Consider the following 22902-nt stretch of genomic DNA (forward strand, 5'->3'; position numbering starts at 1 on the left):
TATGGATGGTCTCATTGGCTGAAAGTCTAAAGCTAACATTTGGCATTGAGAACTTTTAAAAACTTACCCACAAGCTGCAGAGCAAACTCTTGGTTTTTGCTGGGTCCAGCTCATAGTCTCTGTGCTGTTGTAAATAAAATACACATGGCTTGTTTTTGTGTAGTGAGAGAGATGGTCCCAACTCCAGACAGAATAAGGCAACGGGTCAGGAAAATGTTGCAACTCTTACTCCTCCATTACTGGAAATAATAGACTACTGTGAATAGGGAAGAACTGAATAGAACCTAAGTGCTTTGTAGCACTTTGCCAGTGCTATTTTGCAAAGGTGCAGCTTGTTCTTAAACACCTTCAGTCAATTATGTTTACAAACCTTTGTGGCCTAATTGACTTTATTCCTACTTGTTTAATTTACTGTGTAATATTGTTGTGGAACTTTCCTTTAATAAAAGAGAGTGACAAGCCAAGATTTTTAATGAAAGTTTATTCTCATGTTTATGTCCTTTATATATGTAGAGGGACTTCTTTTGTCTTTGTTGGGGAAAGAAAGTTCATTACCTTGTCAAATTTCCAGGAGGAGCTTTAAAAATGCCTTAGAAAAGGAAGCAAGACAGTTTTGGGGTTTCTCCAGGTAATATAATGCCCAAAGCAATTGCCTAATTTGCCTTTAACTTGATCTGACCCTAGGTGTTCATGAGAATAATTATAATAAATAATTATGTCATTTGTAATTTACATAGTATGGTCTGGGTGATATCGTATCTCAAAGCTGCTTATTTCTCTCTGGGTCCCATGAATTCTTCATTGCCTTGGACTATATTGTAGTTGTCAACTGAATCACAGCTGAAGTACTTTTGCAAAGACTGGCTTTGGAGCATGGGGATGATGGTGAAACATGCCATTGTCCATCTAGCTCAGTATTGTCTTCACTGACTGGCAGTAGCTCTTGAGGGTATCAGACAAGCAGCAGCCAAAGTACCCCCCCACCCTTGTTTTGCCCTCAGGAATGTGGATTGGCCTTGTCAAGGGGGCTGGCCAGGTCAGTCAGAGTGGTGTGTGAGAGCAGGAAGCAGTCTGGGCAGCTGAGAGACAGAGGCTGTGGGAGAAGCAATGCAGTGAACCCCTACATCTTATGCTCAGGTTGTATATATTTTTGTTGTTTGTTGTTAGCTGCCCTGAGCCTGGCTTTGGCTGGGGAGGGTGGGATATAAATAAAATTTATTATTATTATTATTATTATTATTATTATTATTATTATATGCGTAAAAAACCATATATCATAAAGACACCACATTCTAAAAGAACTTAGGCCTGTCCTTCTATTTATGCTCCCATGCACCCTTGTGGTCCTCTTTTGGTGTCTACCTTTCAATCACTTTCTCCCTCGGGAGAGGTGGGTGTTAAGGTTGGAGATAAGGCCGGAAGAACATGCTACAAAAGGAGTGGAGGTGATGGTTGTTTCAACTTTAGAATAGGGAAGATGGACCCTTTGGGAAAGATCACTCCCACCCCTTTGCTTCTCTCTTATCCCATATTGATACTAGATTCCTCCTGGAAATGTTGAGGAGGCTGAAATCCGGACAGATCAAGACAGATCCTGAGATCTGAGATCCTGAGATCAGGCATAAGTGTTGTTTTTCTGAAACACAATAAGAACATTTTTTTTTTAAAAAAAAAAATGCTATTAGGCAAGGGATGCTGTATAGCTCAAATGGGGCATTTGGAGAAAACATAGCCGGTGCTGAAGACTGCAGCTCTATGATGAAAGAGGAGAGTGAAGCAGAGAGTTGAGGAAGGAACAGCTATATGAAAGTAATAATATGCTTAAGTGCCTAGTACACTTGGATGACAGATATTCGGTATATTTGTTAATGAGGCACAGCCAGCCATTCATTCTGGTGCCAGGAATACAGAGTAAACACTTCTCACCGTGTAAGATTCCATGATATTGTGCAGAATAAGTAGAACCACAGAGAACACAAGAAGGAAAGGGGCAGGGACTTTCTGCAACAAATCTTTTGGGACTGCAACCCATCAGTTTAAGTCAGGCAGTTAGAGTCCCCCCACTCCCGCCCCAGCTAAGATAAGATGAAGGAAATGCACGTGCTTTTAAATCACATTATGAAGTAAACATTATAAATTGAATGCATATTTTTTGCTGTTATCTTCTCCTCCATCTCCTCCTCTACCATGATGCTGAATCATAAGGCCCTCATGGGAAGGGTCTGTCTTTTGACTACTCTGCAACATGCCTTGAGCATTGGTGGAACAGCAGCAGCAACAACAAGCAACAACTACTAGAAGAAAATAAATAAATTTGGAAAGCATTTTCTTGCCTCTTGCATCTGGAATGTTAGGTGTACTCTAGAGTGCAATTCTTCTTTCTAGACTTTACATCTGTAGCATATATGATACCTGTGTGTGTTGCTCTCATTTTTACAGATCCTTTTTGTTTTCTTTTTTATTTAATTTTAATTTCAAGTAAATTAGGAAAACCGAACTTACTAGTTGTTGTTTTTCACTTCATTGAGCCTGACAACCATTTTGGAAATAGCTGTGGCCTAGACTTGTGATTATCTGATGATCTGAGATGGAGGCGAAAACCAGTTGCCCAGAGTGCTGCTTTGTGATCTTCTGATGCTGCATCTCAAAGCGTGCTTGGGGCTGTAAAACGTTGGGGGGGGGGGGAGTTTGAGCAAGAGCAGTGGGGCGCCATCTTGCTCCAGTGATGTCACCTTTACGGATCTTTCTATTTAATGAAAACACATTTCTCATCAGACAGTAATTATTATCCGTAGAAGTAGATGAGCCACATGTGGCTTGCATAGGAATGGCTGAGATATAAGCCACATCACCAGGGGGAAGCTCAGCTTCTGTGCCTACCCTGGTTCCTGTCCCGCTTTTATCCTACTCACCACCATCACCAGCCACCGCCTTCTCTTTAAGGCCTTTTGCTGGCTCATGCAGGTGGCATGTTCAGTAGCAAGCAGCTGTGGTGAGATGAATAGTCTCTCCCTTCCTTCTCTTCTGCTAATAATAATAATTTATTATTTGTACCCCGCCCATCTGGCTGGGTTTCCCCAGCCACTCTGGGCGGCTTCCATAGAAACAAAAAATACAGTAAAATACCACAGATTAAAAACTTCCCTGAACAGGGCTGCCTTAAGATGTCTTCTAAATGTCAGGTAGTTATTTATCGCTTTGACATCTGATGGGAGGGCATTCCACAGGGCGGGTGCCACTACCGAGAAGGCCCTCTTCCTGGTTCCCTGTAGCTTTGCTTCTCGCAATGAGGGAACTGCCAGAAGGCCCTCGGCGCTGGACCTCAGCGTCCGGGCAGAACGATGGGGGTGGAGACGCTCCTTCAGGTATACTGGGCCGAGGCCATTTAGGGCTTTAAAGGTCAACACCAGCACTTTGAATTGTGCTCGGAAACGTACTGGGAGCCAATGTAGGTCTTTCAAGACCGGTGTTATGTGGTCTCGGCGGCCACCCCCAGTCACCAGTCTAGCTGCCGCATTCTGGATTAGTTGTAGTTTCCGAGTCACCTTCAAAGGTAGCCCCACGTAGAGCGCATTGCAGTAATCCAAGCGGGAGATAACCAGAGCATGCACCACTCTGGCGAGACAGTCCGTGGGCAGGTAGGGTCTCAGCCTGCGTACCAGGTCGAGTTGGTAGACAGCTGCCCTGGATACAGAATTGACCTGTGCCTCCATGGACAGCTGTGAGTCCAAAATGACTCCCAGGCTGCGCACCTGGTCCTTCAGGGGCACAGTTACCCTATTCAGGACCAGGGAGTCCTCCACACCAGCCCGCCCCCTGTCCCCCAAAAACAATACTTCTGTCTTGTCAGGATTCAACTTCAATCCATTAGCCGCCATCCATCCTCCAACCGCCTCCAGGCACTCACACAGGACCTTCACCGCCTTCACTGGTTCTGATTTGAAAGAGAGGTAGAGCTGGGTATCATCTGCATATTGATGGACACCCAGTCCAAACCCCCTGATGATCTCTCCCAGCGGCTTCATATAGATGTTAAAAAGCATGGGGGAGAGGACGGAACCCTGAGGCACCCCACAAGTGAGAGCCCAGGGGTCTGAACACTCATCCCCCACCACCACTTTCTGGACACGGCCAGGAGGAAGGAGCGGAACCACCGTATGACAGTGCCCCCAGCTCGATGCCCTGCCTAGCAGGCTCGGATAGCTCCAGGGAAATGTAGCTTTCCTGAGTACTACTGACATGACAGTACAGTGGTACCTCGCAAGATGAATGCCTCGCAAGATGGAAAACGCGCAAAACGAAAGGGTTTTTGGTTTTTTGAGTTGCTTCGCAAGACGATTTTCCCTATGGGCTTGCTTCGCAAGACGGAAACGTCTTGCAAGTTTGTTTCCTTTTTCTTAAAACCATTAATACAGTTGCGACTTGACTTCGAGGAGCAACTCATAGCACGCGGTGTGGTAGCCTTTTTTGAGGTTTTTGAAGACTTTGGTGATTTTTGAAGCTTTTCCAAAACTTCTCCGACACCGTGCTTCGCAAGACGAAGAAAACCGCAAGACGAAAAAACTCGCGGAACGAATTAATTTCGTCTTGTGAGGCACCACTGTACCGTAACTACTTGAGACCTTGGCACCAGCACTCTAGTGCAGGGGTCGGCAACCTAAGGCCCATGGGCCACAAGTGGCCCACGGGGGTCGTTTAACCGGCTCACGAGCCGCCCCTGAACTGAGCTACCTGTTCAGCGAGTCCCCGTGTGCTGTGCTAAACCAGCGCAGGGAAATTGCATCTGCGCATGCTCAGACGCCGAAAATCGTGTCTGTGCAGACGGCAAAAATTGCGCCGTTCACGTGCGATCCAGCCCACGGAGGGATCTCCGCTGGAGTGAAACCGGCCCAGGCGAGGTAAACCTTGCCGCCCCCTGCTCTAGTGTGTTGGAGCAGAGCCTACCAGGCACCCAAGGAGGGAGGGAGGGAGGGAGAGACCTCCCTTGTTCCCTCTCTTCTTGCTGCCACCAGCTGCACCACCCCAGGTAAGTATGGTTGAAAGGTGACCAGCTCTCAGCTCCCTCACAGGGTTGTTGTGAGGAGATGTATGGAGATGCCATCCTGAGCTCCTTGGAGGGAAGGTGGGCTTTAAAATGCAATAGCTAAATAACAACAGGCATTTGATTTATTTGCTTGTTTATTTATAACTGCCTTTCCATTTACACATCACCTCAGGCCTTAATATAGAAAACAATAAAATACTGCATATCAAATCACATAGCAAAATCCAAATACACAATCTGAACAGAAAATGAGAAGCAGCTGTAGTAATTATCTTAGTAATTGCCCCCACGTCTGTCTATTGGGCATATTTTCATATTCTCTCCTGAAACGCAATGATGTAGGAAGACAGGCCTTTATTAGGGGAGGTCATTCCCTACCACCCCATGCTCTGGTCGAGAGTCATTGCAAATTGAAGCCAGAAGGAATTCTTCCCTGCAGAGAGATTTCACCCTGCATTTTCCTTTTTCATATACAGTCGGCTTGCATTTTACATGTGGGTTACATTGCAGGGACAGCTCATAAAGCTGAAATCACATATAGTAAAAAAAAGGGAGGTGTCCTGCAGAAAGAACAGCGCAGCACTTGAGTGCACGATGGCTACTTTTAAGATCTCAGAGTTGCTTACTGGACTCTGGGAAAACCCAGTACAGAAATAACTTTTAAGTTCTCTGCCTTCCATGCATTTAATTTGTGCAATTTCAACTGGATCAAGTTGAAAGCGCACGTGTTAGATGTGCGTAAGGTGTGAGTCGACTGTAGTGGAGGGTCAAAACAAAAAAATTCCTTCCAGTAGCACCTTAAAGACCAACTAAGTTAGTTCTTGGTATGAGCTTTCGTGTGCAAGCACACTTCTTCAGATGGTGGTGGAAACCAGCTTTTTCCACTTGGGAACAATGCTCACCATTTAGAAGTTAAGTATATTTTCAACTGTTATTATTCTCTTTATTTTGCAGCTACAGAGGGCATGGTGTGCAGCCATTTATGCTCAAGAAATGGATGTTGGGGGCCAGGACCGGACCAATGTTTGTCCTGTAAACACTTCATCAGGGGAAGGACCTGCGTAAAGGCTTGTAATCTTTATGATGGGTAAGACACCCCCCCCTCTGCATTTTTTGTGCTTGCCAAGAAGCGTACTCATTATATTGAAAGTTAAACAAGCATGTTGCTAGGTTCAGATTCCCATATGAAATAAGATTATTATCAATATTCATGATTTTCTGCTCCCAAAGGAATTTGCTGTTGCAGGTGAATGTCCCAAACAACTAGCAGGCAATCAATAATTGCTGGACACCATGTAGGATTCTTACATGATATCTAGTAGCTAGTCATATGTGCCCATCAAATGGGAACGATATTGAAAAATAGCCCAGCACGAAGCGAAATTGCTAGCCCAGTCTGTGATTTGAAAGCTTGCTTACCTGATATTAGCTTTGAATTGGGAGACTGAGGAGCACGGCATGAAGCAAAATAACTAGCCAATCTTTTGAAACCAATAGTCTGGAACAATCTGAAATAAGTGTGGGATTGATGAGCACAATCTGAAATAGCTTCTTTATACTTTTATTATGAAATGATGAGCAACAGCAGCAAAAAAAATTTGGATGCCTACGAAGTGGTCCCAAAAATCTAATGTCAGTATTTGGAAAGCAGAATAAGGGGACAATTGTGGTGGTTGGATGAATGCAGGCGTCCCCCCACTCTCACACAATTAGCATGCACACTTCCACTGAAATGCGCACCATTTTCAGTGCTGAAAGAGGACATGACAGAATGGAGCGGGGGTGGAAGAGGGCTGGAATGGCGTGCTCTGCGACCAGGAACAAAACCCCCACGTAAGAGGTGATTCCCCTGTAGTTTTGCCCATCCCTTGTTAAAGAAGCATTGTGTGATCCAAGTCATTTATAAAGATGTTGAACAACAACGTGCCCAGGAGGGAACCCTGCGGCACCCCACTTGTCACTTTCCCCCAGGATGACGAGGAACCATTAATGAGTACTCTTTGGGTTCAGTCAGTCAACCAGCTACAAATCCACCCAACAGTTACCTCATTCAACCCACATTTTACCAGCTTCCTTCCATGATCCACCAAATTTGTAATTCCATTAAAAAAGAAAGAAAGAAAGAAAGAAAGAAAGAAAGAAAGAAAGAAAGAAGAAGAGTTTGGATTTGATATCCCGCTTTATCACTACCCGAAGGAGTCTCAAAGCGGCTAACATTCTCCTTTCCCTTCCTCCCCCACAACAAACACTCTGTGAGGTGAGTGGGGCTGAGAAACTTCAAAGAAGTGTGACTGGCCCAAGGTCACCCAGCAGCTGCATGTGGAGGAGCGGAGACGCGAACCTGGTTCACCAGATTATGAGTCCACCGCTCTTAACCACTACACCACACTGGCTCTCTAGAAAGAAATCAGATTGGTCTGGCATGACTTAACTTTGAGAAACCTATGCTGGGTCTTGGTAATCACAGCATCCTTTTCTAAATGCTCACACATGGACTGTTGAATTATTTGTTCTAGGACCTTCCCTGGTATCAATGTCAAAGTCACCGGTCGGTAGTTACCTAGATTTTCCTTTTTCATCTTTTTGAAGATGGGGACAAATTTGCCCACCTCCAGTCTGCAGGGAACTCACCTGTTCCAAGAATTCTCAAAGATCATAGACAAAGGCTCTGAAATTACATCCGCAAGCTCCTGTAGAACCCTTGGAGGCAGCTCCTCAGGCGGCCCTGGAGATTTGACTTCATTTCAAGTAGCTAGCTAGGTGTTCCCATACTACCTCTTTTCCTATATTGGGCTGCAGTTCCCTCCTTACATCATTTATTCTGTTATCACCAGGTTGGGCACCACTTCCCTTTTGGGTGAAGACAGAGGCAAAGTAGATGTTGAGTAGTTCCGCCTTCTCTTTGTCACCCAGTAGCATTTCTCCATGTTCCCCACACAGAGGACCTACGACTTCCTTGTTCTTCCTCTTACTTCATACATAGCCAAAGAAACCTTTTGTTATTATTTTTAACCTCTCTTTCAAGCCTGAACTCATTCTGAGCTTTAGCCAATCTGACTTTCCCCCTGCAACTGTTGGCTACTCAAGTATACTCCTCCTTCATGATTTCCCCTTTCTTCCACTTCTTATACATGCCCTTCTTAACTCTCAACTCATCTGTAAAGCTCCTTATGCAGCCACGCCGGTTTCCTTAGATGCCTCCCACTTTTCTTTCTTGTTTGTATTGTCTGCGTTTGGGCCTTCAATATTCCTCCTTTTAGAAACTCCCATCGATCTTAGACTCCCTTCTCTGTGAGTAATTCTGGCCATGGGATCGCACCCAGTAGCTCCTTCAGCTTTTCAAAATTGGCCGTTTTAAAGTCCAGAGTGTGTGTCCGACTACACTCAGCTTTCCCTTACCTCTGTACGCTGAAACCCTGCACACCACAAAAAGTATATCCCCTACTTAGGGCTGATTTTTAGAAAGTGTATTTAACTTAAGTAGTCAACATGCTTCAATTAAGCATGCACTAAACTGCTTTTTGATGTGAGGCCTGAAAAAGAGATGTTCTATCCAGAGGATGCATGAAAGAAGTCCAAATTACCCATTAGCATCTAGTAATCATAGCCAATTTCCCTGAAAGATTTTCTTTTCAAAATCTGTAGCAAAAAACCTTTTTGTAAAATCTACCTAGGTGTAATTTTAGAAGGTGTCCTTCCAGATATACAAGAACAACACTGCAGACAATAAAGACTCTTCATGTATATCCAAGAGTTGAGTTTCAAGAAATTATAATTATATGCTTCATAATTGTCCTTCTTGGTAATGATGCTCTTCTGTGGTGCCCCCTCCCCAGCTTAACACTATTTTTGATCATTGCATTGCAATAGTTAGGATTACCAAGTCATACATCCTTATAATTGTTCTTCCAACATTAAACTGGGGTTCTATTTGTGCTTCCCATCCCATGAGAATATACAGAGCTTGCATTTTATCATAGTGCATATACTTTACAACAGAGGTGCGAGTGTGTGATGCCAATCAGCGAATGCTTCAACACCTTCCTTTGCTGCTTTCCCTGTAACTGAGGTATTGACATCTGCTTCCCATTTCATAAGGAAAGCAGGGATCCAAGGGGCTCGGGAGCACAAGGGTAAATTGGGGTTTTGTACAGCTGACTACTTAGCTCTATCCCCAATATATTTTATCTTATTGCTATGGCTAATGCAAATAAAGTTTCTGTCTATCTACACAGGGAAACTTTCAGCATCCGCATTCCATCTGCCACTTCTCTGCTGCAAATTGTCGTTTATCCCACACTTTATAGCCTTTTAGTAGAGACTCCAACTCACCAAACTGAGTCTGCCACCAGAGTGTAGTTCCAGCCTTAGGCTAAGCATTGAAAGTAGGAAATTGGTGGGTTGGCTCTGTTTCTCCAGTTTTGCGCAGAATTCCCACACACACTGACTCTAAAAAGTACATACAGAAAACAGATTTACATTCAGATAGCTCTTTTTCTTGCCTGTCTCTCGGCTCATTCACCAGATCTTGCTGTTGTGCTGCAAAAAAAACAGATGAGCTCTGCATGAGCACTTCAAAACATTACAGTTCACAGGCTGTCTGGAATCTCATCGTGTTTATTATTACTCATACATGATAGTCCTTTTGTGCCTTCCTGAGCAGGCAAGTGGGAGTGGGAGGTGACACATTGGGTTTGTTGTGATTGAGAAAATATGTTGGAAGACAGACCCTCATCTTAAAACTGCTGAAAACTGATACTCTGATGCAGGGCTGTCTTAAGCATATGTGGCGCTGGGGTGCAAAGATCTGCCCGGCACCCCCCCCCCCAGGTTGCCCAGTCCCAGGTGCGCAGGAGGGCGGAGCCGTCCGGCCGCCTCAGGGTCTCACTGGCTCGGTCGCACCCGAACTTGCGGCACAGAGCCGCCCTCAGCAGAAGAGCCCCCTGCAGCGCTCTCTGGATGCAACTAATGTTACGTATAGAGTACTGCAGTTCATCTCTTGAATTGATTGGTTGATTATTTTTATGCCGCTTAATATATTAAAAATATCTCTAAGCGGTGTGCAGAAAACTGAAGCAACAGACAACTTAAACAAAATATTACAAAAAACCCCACAGTCACATATAAAAATGTTACATTAATGCAAAGTTACGCATATATTAAAAAAAATCAATATCATTTCGTTTTCCTTTGAACACACCTTCCCTCTCAGCCTACAGGTTTTAACCCAAGGTCTAAACAAACTCTCAGTTGACACACAAAAGTCTCATAACATTAAGAAAACAAGAAGATGGACAAGTATATGGGGCTCCAATTATTGCAGGAGTGAGGAACCTTGGAGGTGGGCCGTCCATAAACAGGTTACAGGAGACAGGCTGGAAACCAGCTAGGTACTGGTCAGACATCAGCTGGAGAAAGGGTGACTGAGAGCCAATTTTCCCACAGTGACATTACTTAGAGTGAGGAAGTATCCAGACCCAAGAGTCTTTATACTGGGCAGCACCAGATTGATCCTTCCAGGCCAGTAGGATTATGGTCTGTGATATGAGACACTGGCTGAAATTGCTTGCAGTTCCCCTTCTATCCAGCAGCCGGGGTGGTATAGGTAGCAGTGAACTGTGAAAGCTAATCAGTGTTATATCGGCAAAGAGGAACCTGAGGCTTCTCAGGTGTTGCTGGAGTTGCACTCCCACCCTACCTGATAGACGGAGCTGGCTGGAGCTGGGGGGCTCTAACAACACTGGGAGGGCCACAGCTTCCCCAGCCCTGCATCGTGGTATGGTCCAATAATTGGTGCTCATAGTGCTTGACTTGTGCAAATACCTTCTCCAGACCAGCAGAATTCTAATAGAATGGGTGGGAGGGTGGTTTGTTTGTTGTTGTTGTTTTTTTACTAGGAGCCACTTCTACCCAAGACCTAGCATTAGAGTTATCTGTCTAATGGAGACTCACCAGTGATGGGAAAACTGAGCAGGGAGACAATATTAGTCTGCTTCAGCCATTGTCCCAGTGTCCTCCCTCGTGTTGCAACAAAGCCTCTCCTCCTTACAGAGGGGAGGAGTTGTGAGCAGGAGCCATTTCCCGCCTTGGCAGGGTGCGTTCCAGCCCCTGCCCAGCTGGCCTGGCGGCCGTGCCACACCCTCAGGTAGCCAATCAAATCAGGTGGAGGCTTGGGGGCGGGGTTTTGCCACTCACATGTGGCCGTGGCAGCACTTCCCTTTCATTCCGCTGCTGGTTTTCGTCGGACCACCCACCCTCCCTCCCTTTAGTTCATTGCTTGGTTCTTGACATTGCTATGGACCTGTGGTTGGTTGCCTTGGTTGTCCAAGGGGCCTGGTAGGAATTTTTATCCAACTGGCAAATTGCCACCGGCCACTTGGTTTTTCACCTGCCTCGTAGCAAATCGTCACAACTTTTAGGTATTGGTGGTTAGGCATTGGAATATGTTTGTGTATTGGAGGGCAGGGTGTGGCCATCGCCTACCCCTCCACTTTATGGGTATTCCAGTAAAGGAATCCGGCGGTCGTGGATCCGATGCCCTGCTAGTGGCTAGGGCGATGGCACGAACCCCGGTGACATCAGGGGGAGCTTTCAGTTGTATTTGCATCAACAGGCTCCTCCCACTGGTGGTTAACCCTTGTTAGACTCACCCCTCCCTGAGGGGGTGGAGTCACGCTCTGTTGTTTTATCCAATGCCTAAGCCAATACCTGTCACATGCTGTAATCAATAAAGTTGTGGCCTTTCTTAGCCCATTAACCTAATATACTGTGCCCATGTCTCTTTCTTATCCCCAAGTGGGTGGCGGGTCCTTGAATCACAAGCCTATCTAGTATGCAAAGAGGGGTTTGGGAACTGAATGGGCAACTGTTAGGCCAGTCCAGGTCCGCCTGGTGTTAGGCAGAGCCATTGAAACTGTTCTCAGGATGGAAAGGTAGGGGTTAATAGTCCTACACAATTCCCATCCACAGCACCATGTTAACACGGATGGCAGTTCCAATGATATGAATTCAGAGGCAGCTCAGAGATAATTCTTGTATATAGCATTTGGATAATAACTTGTGAGAGTTGTTTAAGTTGTAACAAAAAAGTTACCAAAGTTACAGTTCCATGAGATGGAGGAAACCATTCTGGCTGACTTTAGGCCAGTGGTGATCAAATTCATCACAACCTTTAGCAGCCTCTTCAGGATCTGCAAAACTTGTCTTTTTATTTAGGTAGGTGCTGCCTCCACTTTTCCATGCCCAGAGTTTCACACACTACACAAAATCTCTCAGTATCCTTGCTTTTAGGAACTGTGAACAAAAAGCAGGGGCACATCTTCATTCTCAGTCTTCTCAGCTGTCAAGCCACCAATATTTTTGTGGGAAGTAAATTGGATAAAACCAGAGAAGAGATTGGTTTGGTAGAATCATCGAGTCATAGCATTATAGAGTTGGAAGGGACCCCGAGGGTAATCTGGTCCAGCCCCCTGCAATGCAGGAATCTCAGGGGAGATGAGTGTCCTCGCTGGCAGAGCAGTCATGTTTGCATCAGAAACTGAACCAGCCCAATTACTGTTTCGACCCCCCAGCATCTTTAACCTGCCTGCTATTTCCACAGGGAATACAGGGAGTTTGCAAATGGTTCTGTCTGCGTGGAGTGCGACCCTCAGTGCGAGAAGATGGACAACAGGAGGATCACCTGCCAGGGGCCGGTGAGAACAATCTAGAGGCAGCAGGATTATACCATAACAGATAGCTGCTACATATACCTTACTCTTAATTATATTTTATTTTATGGTTAACTATTCCAAATGGCTGGTTGTAAACTTCAACACATAACCACAAATGAGTTTTAAGTTTTATATTAAGGGTTAGTGGGGGTGGGGGTGGGGGGTTGTTTTGCTTTGTTATGTTGGGAAACAGGGCTGGGTGAGTGTTAGCTTGGATCTCCTTCAAAGAAAGAAAAATAAAATCCAGTACAAGTTCTTGAATTGGGGGAAGGGAGTAGTGCATGGGAAGCAGACAGTCCTGCTGCTTTTCAAGGGCTTCAATATGAGCCATAAAAGTAAAAATGCAGTTGATCCCATGAAGAAACTAAGAGATCTTGCGCTTCAAAAAAAATTGGGCACTATATTTGGTATATCCTCAGTAGCTCTTGGGAAGCTCCAAGGTGAGGAAGAGATCTGAACACTGTAGTTCCTTTTGTCTGTGTAGGGAGCAGACCAGTGCACCAAGTGCTTCCATTTTAAAGATGGCCCCAACTGTGTTGAAAAGTGCCCTGATGGTGTACAAGGGACAAACAGCTTCATATTCAAATATGCTGATGAAGACCGTGAATGTCACTCTTGTCATCCAAACTGTACTCAGGGGTAAGCTTATATACTTTAAGTAATTGCCATTTCCCCATAGTTCCCAATGTTTGCTTAAAATATTGTTAATGTGTGTTGTTATATTTTTTAAAATATCTGCAGAATAAGAAATGTATGCTTGCCGGCCTGTCTTAATTTCCCATTTTGTTTATATTTGTAGATTGGATTTTACTGACAATATGAGTCTGTGTGAGTCTGTAGGTATTTGTGCAATATATACATAGAGCCAGGTACATTCTAAGTTAAGCATTTTGAGACTCTGTGATTTCACTGGGAAAGTGAAGCTCATGCTTGACTTTGACTGGGTTGTACCATAGAGTGAGAGAGTGAGTGTGTGTAGGTTGCATGGATGCCAGTGTGCAAAATGATACTTTAAAATAGTTTATTTTAATAATAGAATTGTAGAGTTGGAAGGGACCCCAGGGATCATCTAGTCCAACCTCCTGCAATGCAGGGATCTCAACTGAAGCATCCAGGACAGATGGCCATCCAACCTCTGTTTAAAATTTTCCAATGTAGCCGAGTCCATCACCTCTTGTGGGAGTCTGTTCCACTGTCAAACATTTCTTACCATCAGAAAGTTATTCCTGATGTTTAGTCAGAATCTCCTTTCTTGTAACTTGAAGCCATGGGTTCAGGTCCTACCCTTTGAAGCAGGAGGAAACAAGCTTGCTCCATTTTCCTTGAGATATTTGAAGATGGCGATCATATCTCCTCTCAGTCCTCTTTTATCCAGGCTAAACATACCCAACTCTTTAGATCCCTGAGTTTGGTAAAATGCTGTTTATATTGATAGCGCCATTATAAATGCAGAAGTCAGTTTTTGTTAGAATGTCTCTGACCTTTGAGATTTTATAAAAATGTATAAAGATTATGCCTTTCATTGGAATATCCATTCACTATTTTTTCCTTCATCTACCACAGCTATACAGCTACTGTACTAATTTAATAAAGTGTGACCAAAATAGTTTGTTTGATGAAAAATATTCCCATCTATATCTGGAAAACAACATAATCTTCTAAGGTTTTGCTTTTAGGCATCTGTGATTACATTTCCTCTTCAGTTGTTATGTTCCAATGGCTAGTGTTTAACATTTCTCCTCTAAACCTATTAAAATGGCTCTTGTTTTCTGTTGAATGCCCCTTGTGAATGGTGCACATTTGTGGATGAAGCAACCCCAATACAAATACAGAAACTCTCATTCATATTTATTTATGAGCTTTTCCTTTGGTTCTGATTGGTAATTCAGTTGGTAATGTTTGCTGAGCAGATGTCATGGGACATTGTTAAAAATAAAGGACTTGCTTCCAGAAGACTTCAATGGGATGCTTTTCTAAAGATAGTGCTTATGGCTGAAGAACTTTCTGAATGAACCATTGAAGACACACATACACGCACAAGCAAGGTGGCCCAGATCAAGCAGACTGGGCTTGCTGATTGACCCATACTGCATTTCACTGCATAATCTTTCACCCTTTTAAGCAGCATCTGCCCATAGTGATATCTGGGTTACCCAGAAAGCAACATTGGTCTGTGGCAGAACACTACCTATAAATACTATAAATAGCTCATTCAGTGCTTAGCATTATGCTTAGTAACTTGACTTGGTTCAGGGTGCTCTATCTTTCATAGGACACACCTGAACGTAACTTGAGTTAAGACATCTCCAGCTTCAGACTGGCAAGAATTCTGAAGACTTCCCTAGAGCCAAGGCAGAGGAAGCCTGAGGGGATAGCAGAATCATGGAGTCATCCCTTCCATTTTTCTTATCTTTCTCATCAGCTCATTTCCCCTCTCCTCTCCCTCCCAGCCCCTAGAGAAAATTGGTCTCTAAAGGAGAGGGCTATGAACATAGACAACAACTGATAAATGGGACCTGCAGCTCTATGATCCCAGCCAGCTTTCTCTACCCATCTTTGGAGGCAAATGATCTACAGTCAGAAACTTGCTTATTTTTTACACGATATGCATTACAAATAGCAAAGACTCTAAATCAGTGCATATTCAAATGCCAATGTTTAGCATGCAGAATATAGACTTTAGCATAATCATAAAGAAACCTGGCACTGCAACAGCTGAAGTAATGTGAGCTGCGAACGTTTAATATGGGCCACTTGAGTTAAAGATGGTTTCTTCAGTGAGCCAGTTTGGCTATGCCCAACCAAAAGCATGAGGCAACAACAGCAAAATCTTCATCCTGTAAAATAATCATTCACAAGAGGCTTTTATTGTTTTGCAGCTAAAATTAAACCAGTAAATTATTCAATAAAATGTTGATGTCAACAGCTGTTGCCATTCAAAATGAGACCTTTTGCTGTTTTTGCAAATCTAATTACAACAGAGCCATTAGGGAAATGAAAGTAAGATCACAGAGACACTGCCAGAATCTGTTGCAGAGGCATCTTCCATTTGGCCCTTTAAAATCTGGGTTATATAATAAGAAAATTGGGAGACTATTGGAACGAAGTAACAGAACAGATATGGGGTGAGAGAGAAAGGTGTAGAGCGTTTCTAATGGTGTCCTCCATTAACAGAATGTTTGTGTAACATGTAAATACTAAATTTTAACTCAAGATGGAACTGTGACATTGCAAACTGCTCCAGGTAGCTTAGCTAAGATGTGAAATGAAGTGAAAACACTTGGTCTGCTCTTCACTTGCTATGAGAGAAGAAATAATGTGATTTCATGTAGGACATGATATCATTTATTATTCCATTGTGGAAAGGAGTGGGAATGCTTCATATAGTGATAGTGCCATGCAAAGTTTATTTTTTTATCCATTTATATAGGTAGGCTCCTAAAGATTTTACTGGTTCTGCTCCTATGCCTTAACTACAGCTTGACATGTAGGAATTTAACTGGTGAATTTTTTCTCCCTCTTTTATTTCTATGATGTGGGGAGTGGAGTAGAGAATAACTTACTAAATTTCTGCAGTCTGTTGAGCATACGAGCAGCACCAGAAAAAAAATTGTTGGCCAAACCCATTTGTAAGTTGAAATTCAGTCCTTACAATCAGACAGACAGCGAAGGAAATTTCTCCAGGCAAAAGTAATATTCTTCAATATGTTGTGCCATGAATTATTTCTTTTGCTGGAGCTTCTGGAGGCTATGGAGAATGAAATGTGTATCCCTCTTCATAAAGGAGCACATGGAACAAATCCCCCAGTTCTGCTGCTTTTGCTACAGGAATCTTTGTTTTGCTAGCCCTTCCTATAAGAATTCACACGTGGTTTTTCTTAGGACTGCCAAACCATGAAAAATGACAGCATTAACAGTAATTTTACCAACTTTCTCTCTGCCTACTCTGAAACCCCTGGAAAATTACCTTCTGTAGCAGGTGGTTTGGCTTTGGTTCAGTGAAATGTGCTTCCTGATAACTTCCTGATCTTTGCATTATTAAAAGTAAAACATGGTATCTTGCCACCACTCAGAATACTCTAGACTCAGATGAACAAAGAGGCAGCTAAATGAGGGGAAATATATTAATCTTATGGCTAAACGAAACAAAACAAAAATGCAACAAGGTACCACTCAGCAACACTTTCCTTCATACTTTTATGAAGATTGCTCCCTATATTAAATGTACTTCTGTCACTCAGTATTAAAAGGAAACTGAGGGGTCATAATGAATGCCCCAGAAATCTAGATTTAATGTCTCATCTGTCAGGCACTCATTTAGATATGCCCTGAGACAGAATTAGTACTTTCCCTCCCTTTTTTTTCTTTCCCATTTTCCAACTCATAATCCCCCCCAGCTTCTTGGTTCCACAATAGAAATCAGCACTTAATGTTTCTTTCCTCCCTGTGCAAAGCAAATGGAAATAATATCAGCAGTGATCAGAATGTGATACCTGTTTGGTTATTTGGCCCACAATAGGAATGGTTGGAATGCTACTTCATGTATTATTATTTACCAAATAATTACTCTCCTTTCACATGTATGTCTCAAGATGATGTAGAAAAACAGCTTTAAAAAGCACAAAAATAGGAATAATTTCAGTTAAACAGGAACAATGATTTCTGAGTAGAGATTCTTGAGGAATTTTATATTACAAGTACTGACCTGACCTGCGCTTACCAGCAAACTCAGTGGCATGCTAAAGCGAATTCTGGAGCCATGTTGCTCCAGTAGGGTCCACAACTGTTGACACCAGGTCCAGCAAGGAATCCCATTTTGTATTTGCCTGGCACAGACAGGGCCACCAGATTCCTGTGACTGACCTTGCCCCTACCTCCATTCCAGTTCTCCCAGGATGCACTGTTGTATGTAAGTACAGCACGGCATCCGAAGGCAGAGGTGAGTTGAGCCACATAGAATGATAGAATTGTGAGCCCACTGTTGTCCTCACTAATCTCTGCCTGTATCACTCAGATAAAATATACCCGGTATTCTAAAATGCATATTTTGAGATTAGAAATGCATATTTGAGAGAATTTTATCTAAGAATTTAAATACAGAAATACTACATTTTAAGGTGGATTTTTTTATTTTAAAAGTTCAAATTAATGAGGAAATGGCAGTACCCTTCCCCACTTCCAAATCAATAAGTTGATTTCCACTGTAGCCAATAGTAGACATTTCAAATGATGGAGGTGGTCTTTTCTCCTTATGCCACTCAACAGAACAGCACTTTAAAAAACTTAGATGCTAGCATTTCATTCAGGAATGTCTTATATAGTATATCCATCACCCTCAATAAAACTGTGCCAGCTCCTCCCTGTTCTGCAAGTCCGTGTTTTTCCAGTTTCCCCGTGGATTTGCCCTGGATGTGCAAGAGAGCTTTTCTTTCATTACAGCACTCAAGTTCCTCAGCCAGCCAGAAATGCTGGATGAGATGGGCCCTGTGTGTGGAAAGCTGTTACCAACATACATAGGCACCCTTTGAAACCCATCTCAGATGTTTTGTATGGTAGGCACATTTCAAGAATAAAAGGAATGTGAGCATTTTGAGAACAATGACTAAGAAACACATTCCATCACCTCACAGTGCACAATGTTCTCTTTCTCCTTTGCGTGTATAGATCAGGTTAGATCAGTGAAGGTACTCAACAGAAGTAGGGGGGAGTTTTGTTTTATTTTATTCTTCCTTTAATCTGAAGTCTGTGTTTCTTTCCAAAGAAAACTAACGTATAAAACAGAAGAAGGCTGTGTGCATTTAAATTGAAAGGTTTTGTCAACTTAGACAACAGGTGAGGTTCCCCCCCCCCGCAAAATGCAACCATGTTCATGAAGCTTTGAGAATATGTGAAGCAGAAAAGCGAAAAAGACTCCAAGGTGAGAGATTCCCCTTTTATGCCAGCCAGCTCCCTAGATGGCTAATGGACACTTCGGCATCCGTAGAAGGCATTTTTTTATAGTTAAAGAATGCCTCCATGCTCTGCTTCTTTTGATGTGCTACAGAAGAGAAACGGTAGAAGTTTGCATCCTCTTTCGTTATCAGCACAGTTTTATGGCAACTGCAGAGAGGGCATGTGAAGGAGAAATATTGCCAGAAGGTCAGTGGCTGGATGAAATGCAAACAACTGAACTACCATGCACCCATCTGAATCCTCTTTCTTTCTTTTAATACCCGGAGTGGTGTTTAAAACCAGACCTCACACCCCAGAGGAAGCTTTCTTTTCCATGGCTGCTATAATTTACCTGAACCTAGTTTCTGTAGGATACAGTTAAGTTCATCTATCTATTAAGACAACTGCAGCCACCTGTTTTGGCAGTTTATATGGGAAAAATAAAAATAGGAGTTTTGTCAAATGAAAACAAGGTAAGAAATGAAGTGGAAAGAACAAGGAAACTGCCAACAGCTAGGTTCATTGCACTTTCATACTCGGATTGCTATTTAATACAAGATTTTAAAATGGATTTAGTTGTGTGTCTCTTGTCTTTTAACCCTCTGCTGCAGTCACTAATGACTGTCTATCAATCTGCCGGATTAAGCAACTGCTCTGAGAAAATAGCATTTGGTAGGTCTCTCACCTTAGCAGGTAAACCATGTCTTTGGTCATTTCCGCAATGCCACAATGAACTGTTAGAAGGTAAGTAGCTCAAAAACCACAGCCTGGCCAGTCTCATTTTGTTCTCTGTTGCTTGTTATCTTGCACTGAAAAAATGTTCCCAGCAATGATTTCATGACAACTTGGTTAATTCTGAGAATGATAGCCAACTGCCTGGACCAAGGCAGAATGCAGAGTCTTTGTTTTCTTGCCTATGCAATGGCTAATGCATGTTTTTTCTCTTTCTCCTTCCTTCCATTGGGATTTGCTGCAGGTGCATAGGCCCACGCCTGGAGGACTGCATTGGTTTCATGGATAGGTACTTGCTGAGCACTTGCTCCTCTTGCCACACCTCCCATGTTCATGTGTGGGCAAAGGCGCTTGTGTGTGCATGGCCCCTGTGAATGGTGAATGATATTTTCTGTTCTGTAATTGCCTGCAGGTGTAGAGGCCCCTCTAGTCATGACTGCATTTACTATCCGTGGACACGCCAGTCCACTTTACTACAACACGCTAGGTAACATCCGTCATCCCTGCTTTTTTGTTCTTCTTCTTGCCCTTTTCTATATTTTATACAGTAGGGGAGAATCGTGCTAACCAGTTTGCTCTGGAAAATGGATTGGCCAGTGTGCAGACTGATTCTTGTCTGCAACTCCTCACAAGTTCCTCAGAGTGCTTAAGGTGACTGAAGCACATGTAACTGAATACAGGAAGATATAGATGCACCATATCTTCACCATAGTCTTAAACTGATTATGCAGAAAACCCAATCATTTTGTGAGGGAGAGTACAGTGGTACCTCAGGTTACAAATTTAATCATTCTGGAAGTCCATTCTTAACCCGAGGCATGCATTCCCTACATAGGCCTCCCGCGGCCCGGAAGCAGATTGTGTTCATATCCTGGGGCTAAGTTCGCAACCCAGAACACCTACTTCCGGGTTTGTGGAGTTCGTAACCCAAAGCGTTCGTAAGCAGGACTGTTTGTAACCCGAGGTACCACAGTGGTCCATGGGGAACTCTAAACCTTCTTGTCAAACTTCAGTACCCAGGATTCTTGGGTGGAGGGGACAGTCACAACAGCAAAAATGAAATATAAGTTTGTGAGTATTTCCCTTTTAAAAAGAAATCTATATTTATTGAATTTGAAATTGGACATTGATAACATGAATAACTGTTGTCCCCTCTTATTCCCTGCTCTCCCCCACCTCCAATACCAAACATAGACATAGCTGGTTGATACCAGCTTTTACAAAATATGCAAAGTTCATCTGAGTTACATGAATATTTCCTAATTTAATAAATCTATGATAATTATCTGTTTGATTTTAAAATACAGTTGATTCTTTCAGAGCAATTGCAACATTTCTTTTCCTATGAAAATAATATAAACTCTTCACTAGTAACTTGTATCCAGCAATTCAAACTGGTTAACATGACCTCCTGGTTCAAACATTCTTTTCTAACCTAAAAACTAATTGTTACCTTTTTTTAATTTAAATCAGCATCACCTCATAAAGAATTGTACCTAGTTCTTTCTGGTTTGTCTTTCAGGTAGAAAAGTAATACAAATACTCAGTGTGTGTTTCTGAAAATGTCTCAATATCTTTGGTTTGTTTAATTAATTAATAATTGTGTGTGCTTTTGAAGGACTAGTGTTACCAAAATAGAAATTTGCCTAAAGACTATATATGGTGAGTCTGGTACCATATTTGAATTATGTGTTAAGATCATACAGCAGCCCTGGTTATTGCAAATCATCAAGAAGCAACACATATTTGTATTTTCAAAAGAAATTTCAATCAAATGCACTGCAGCCCTTGAGCGAACTCATTGTGCCACCATATATTTCCTTCCTGGCACACAGAGAGAGATCCTGCACGGGGGGCATAGAAAACAGGGCAGGTGGAGTGAGTGCAGAATGGGACTCAACAGATATATTTTCTGTGTGACATCCAAAGTCTTTTGCTCTGCTGCAGAAGAACATAATTGCTCAGGCTCGCAGTCTTGTCCATTGGGGATATACCTTGTGGACACATCAGTGCTTACTTCTGAGCAGATATGCTGCAAAGCTCCTTCAGGTGTCAGAAAGATTTCAGGCATCCCAGACTGCTGGTTGGATTTGATCACTTTTGTTTTCTTGATTTAAGACTGGGATCGCATGAAGTCCCCTAAAGATCCCCCTATTGTCAGACTCAGCCAAACATATAATTGTCTGTTTAGAGCTTGTAATCGCATTGTAATTGCACACTAGTGTATACCAGCATATAGATCTGGTGCAGACTATGGGCATGAATAATTTCCTAATTGTCTTACTCACTTGTAACACTAAGGAGCCAGATGTTGCTCAGTTCCTGCCAGTTGAAAATTCCCTAGCATAGGGCAGTTGGCACAGAATGGCACCATCAACTCTAAAACCGGCTTAGGAAGCACTTGCCAAGGAGAACAGGAGAGAGCAGGACTCTGTGCCAAAGTTAGTTGGCAGTGGTTCTGTGAGTTGGCAGATGGGTTGCAGCCTGCTCACTGTTGCTACCCACCCACCTAGCTGTCCCAAGATTTTCTATTGTACTTTTCACAGTTGTTTCTGCTTGACGGCGCTTTATTGCACTGGGAAAAGGCTATATTACAACACATTCTCTGAAAATCATGATGAGAAAATTAGTCCTGACTTGCATGGACTGTATGGCAGTGCAGCCTGGCATTTTCAAGCAGCTGGAGCTTCAGTTCTCAGACCATCTTCTCCTAACCTCCAGGGAGTTTTGAGCACTCACTTCCCTTTGAATTCCCAAGTATTGGAGAATGGCTAAAATAGGAGGTGGGGCAGTAACCATGAAAAAGCTATAATTCAGCAATTAAAATAATTTATAATAATTGTTTAATTTTAGAATACAATCTTGAACATCAGAAGAAACTATACATAACTGTGTGTGGGGTTTTAGGTTATATTTTTCACTTCTGTTTCAAAGGAAATTCAGCCACTAGTTCAGCATTTCCTCAGAGAAATAGGGTTGGGTGTCATCAGTATGATGGCAGCACCTTACTACATAAACCAGATTAACATATCTAGCAATTTTGTGCAGATGTTAAACAACCAAAACTAAACAAAAGTCATCCACAGAGTGGCCTCAAAGTCACATCCTTTGATGCGCCTGAAGCCACTTTCTGCCACAAGGAGGCATTTGATATTTCACGGACCTGGCCAATCCACCCACTCCTGCCTGATGTTAGGAGCCTGCTTCCTTCCAGGCCACATCCTGCTGATGTCAAATGCTGAAGCTGTTTGCCATTCATTTTTCCCATTCCCACAGCTCTTCCAGGGATAGACCATTTGCTGTTTGGTATTCAGACAACCAGTTTTACAAAGTTAGCATGGATCACACTGGGGTTGGGGAATGAGGCCACTCACATTAACTGGTGGGGCAATGACTTCGTCCTGAGGAGGGCAAGATAGAGGGCAGATGAATTAAAAATCTCTTAACTCCTGGGTCCAGGATACCTTAAGGATTGCCTAACTC

General features: G+C 43.0%; 1 protein-coding gene across 5 annotated transcripts in view; it reads left to right on the forward strand.

Moving 5' to 3' along the window:
* Nucleotides 1-22902, forward strand: part of ERBB4 (erb-b2 receptor tyrosine kinase 4) — an 836864-nt gene that overhangs the window by 645219 nt on the left and 168743 nt on the right. For 4 of the 5 annotated variants that reach the window (XM_081015662.1, XM_081015664.1, XM_081015665.1 and 1 more), the window contains 4 exons: nt 5999-6131; nt 12645-12738; nt 13241-13395; nt 19832-19906. In XM_081015662.1, coding sequence (XP_080871788.1) covers nt 5999-6131; nt 12645-12738; nt 13241-13395; nt 19832-19906 — 457 coding nt within the window. Of the gene's footprint in view, nt 1-5998; nt 6132-12644; nt 12739-13240; nt 13396-19663; nt 19709-19831; nt 19907-22902 lie in introns of all 5 variants that reach the window. The other variant, XM_081015663.1, reaches the window with a different exon arrangement.

Source organism: Podarcis pityusensis (genome assembly GCF_964106645.2).
Source record: "Podarcis pityusensis genome assembly, chromosome: 1".
Taxonomy (NCBI): Eukaryota; Metazoa; Chordata; class Lepidosauria; order Squamata; family Lacertidae; genus Podarcis; species Podarcis pityusensis.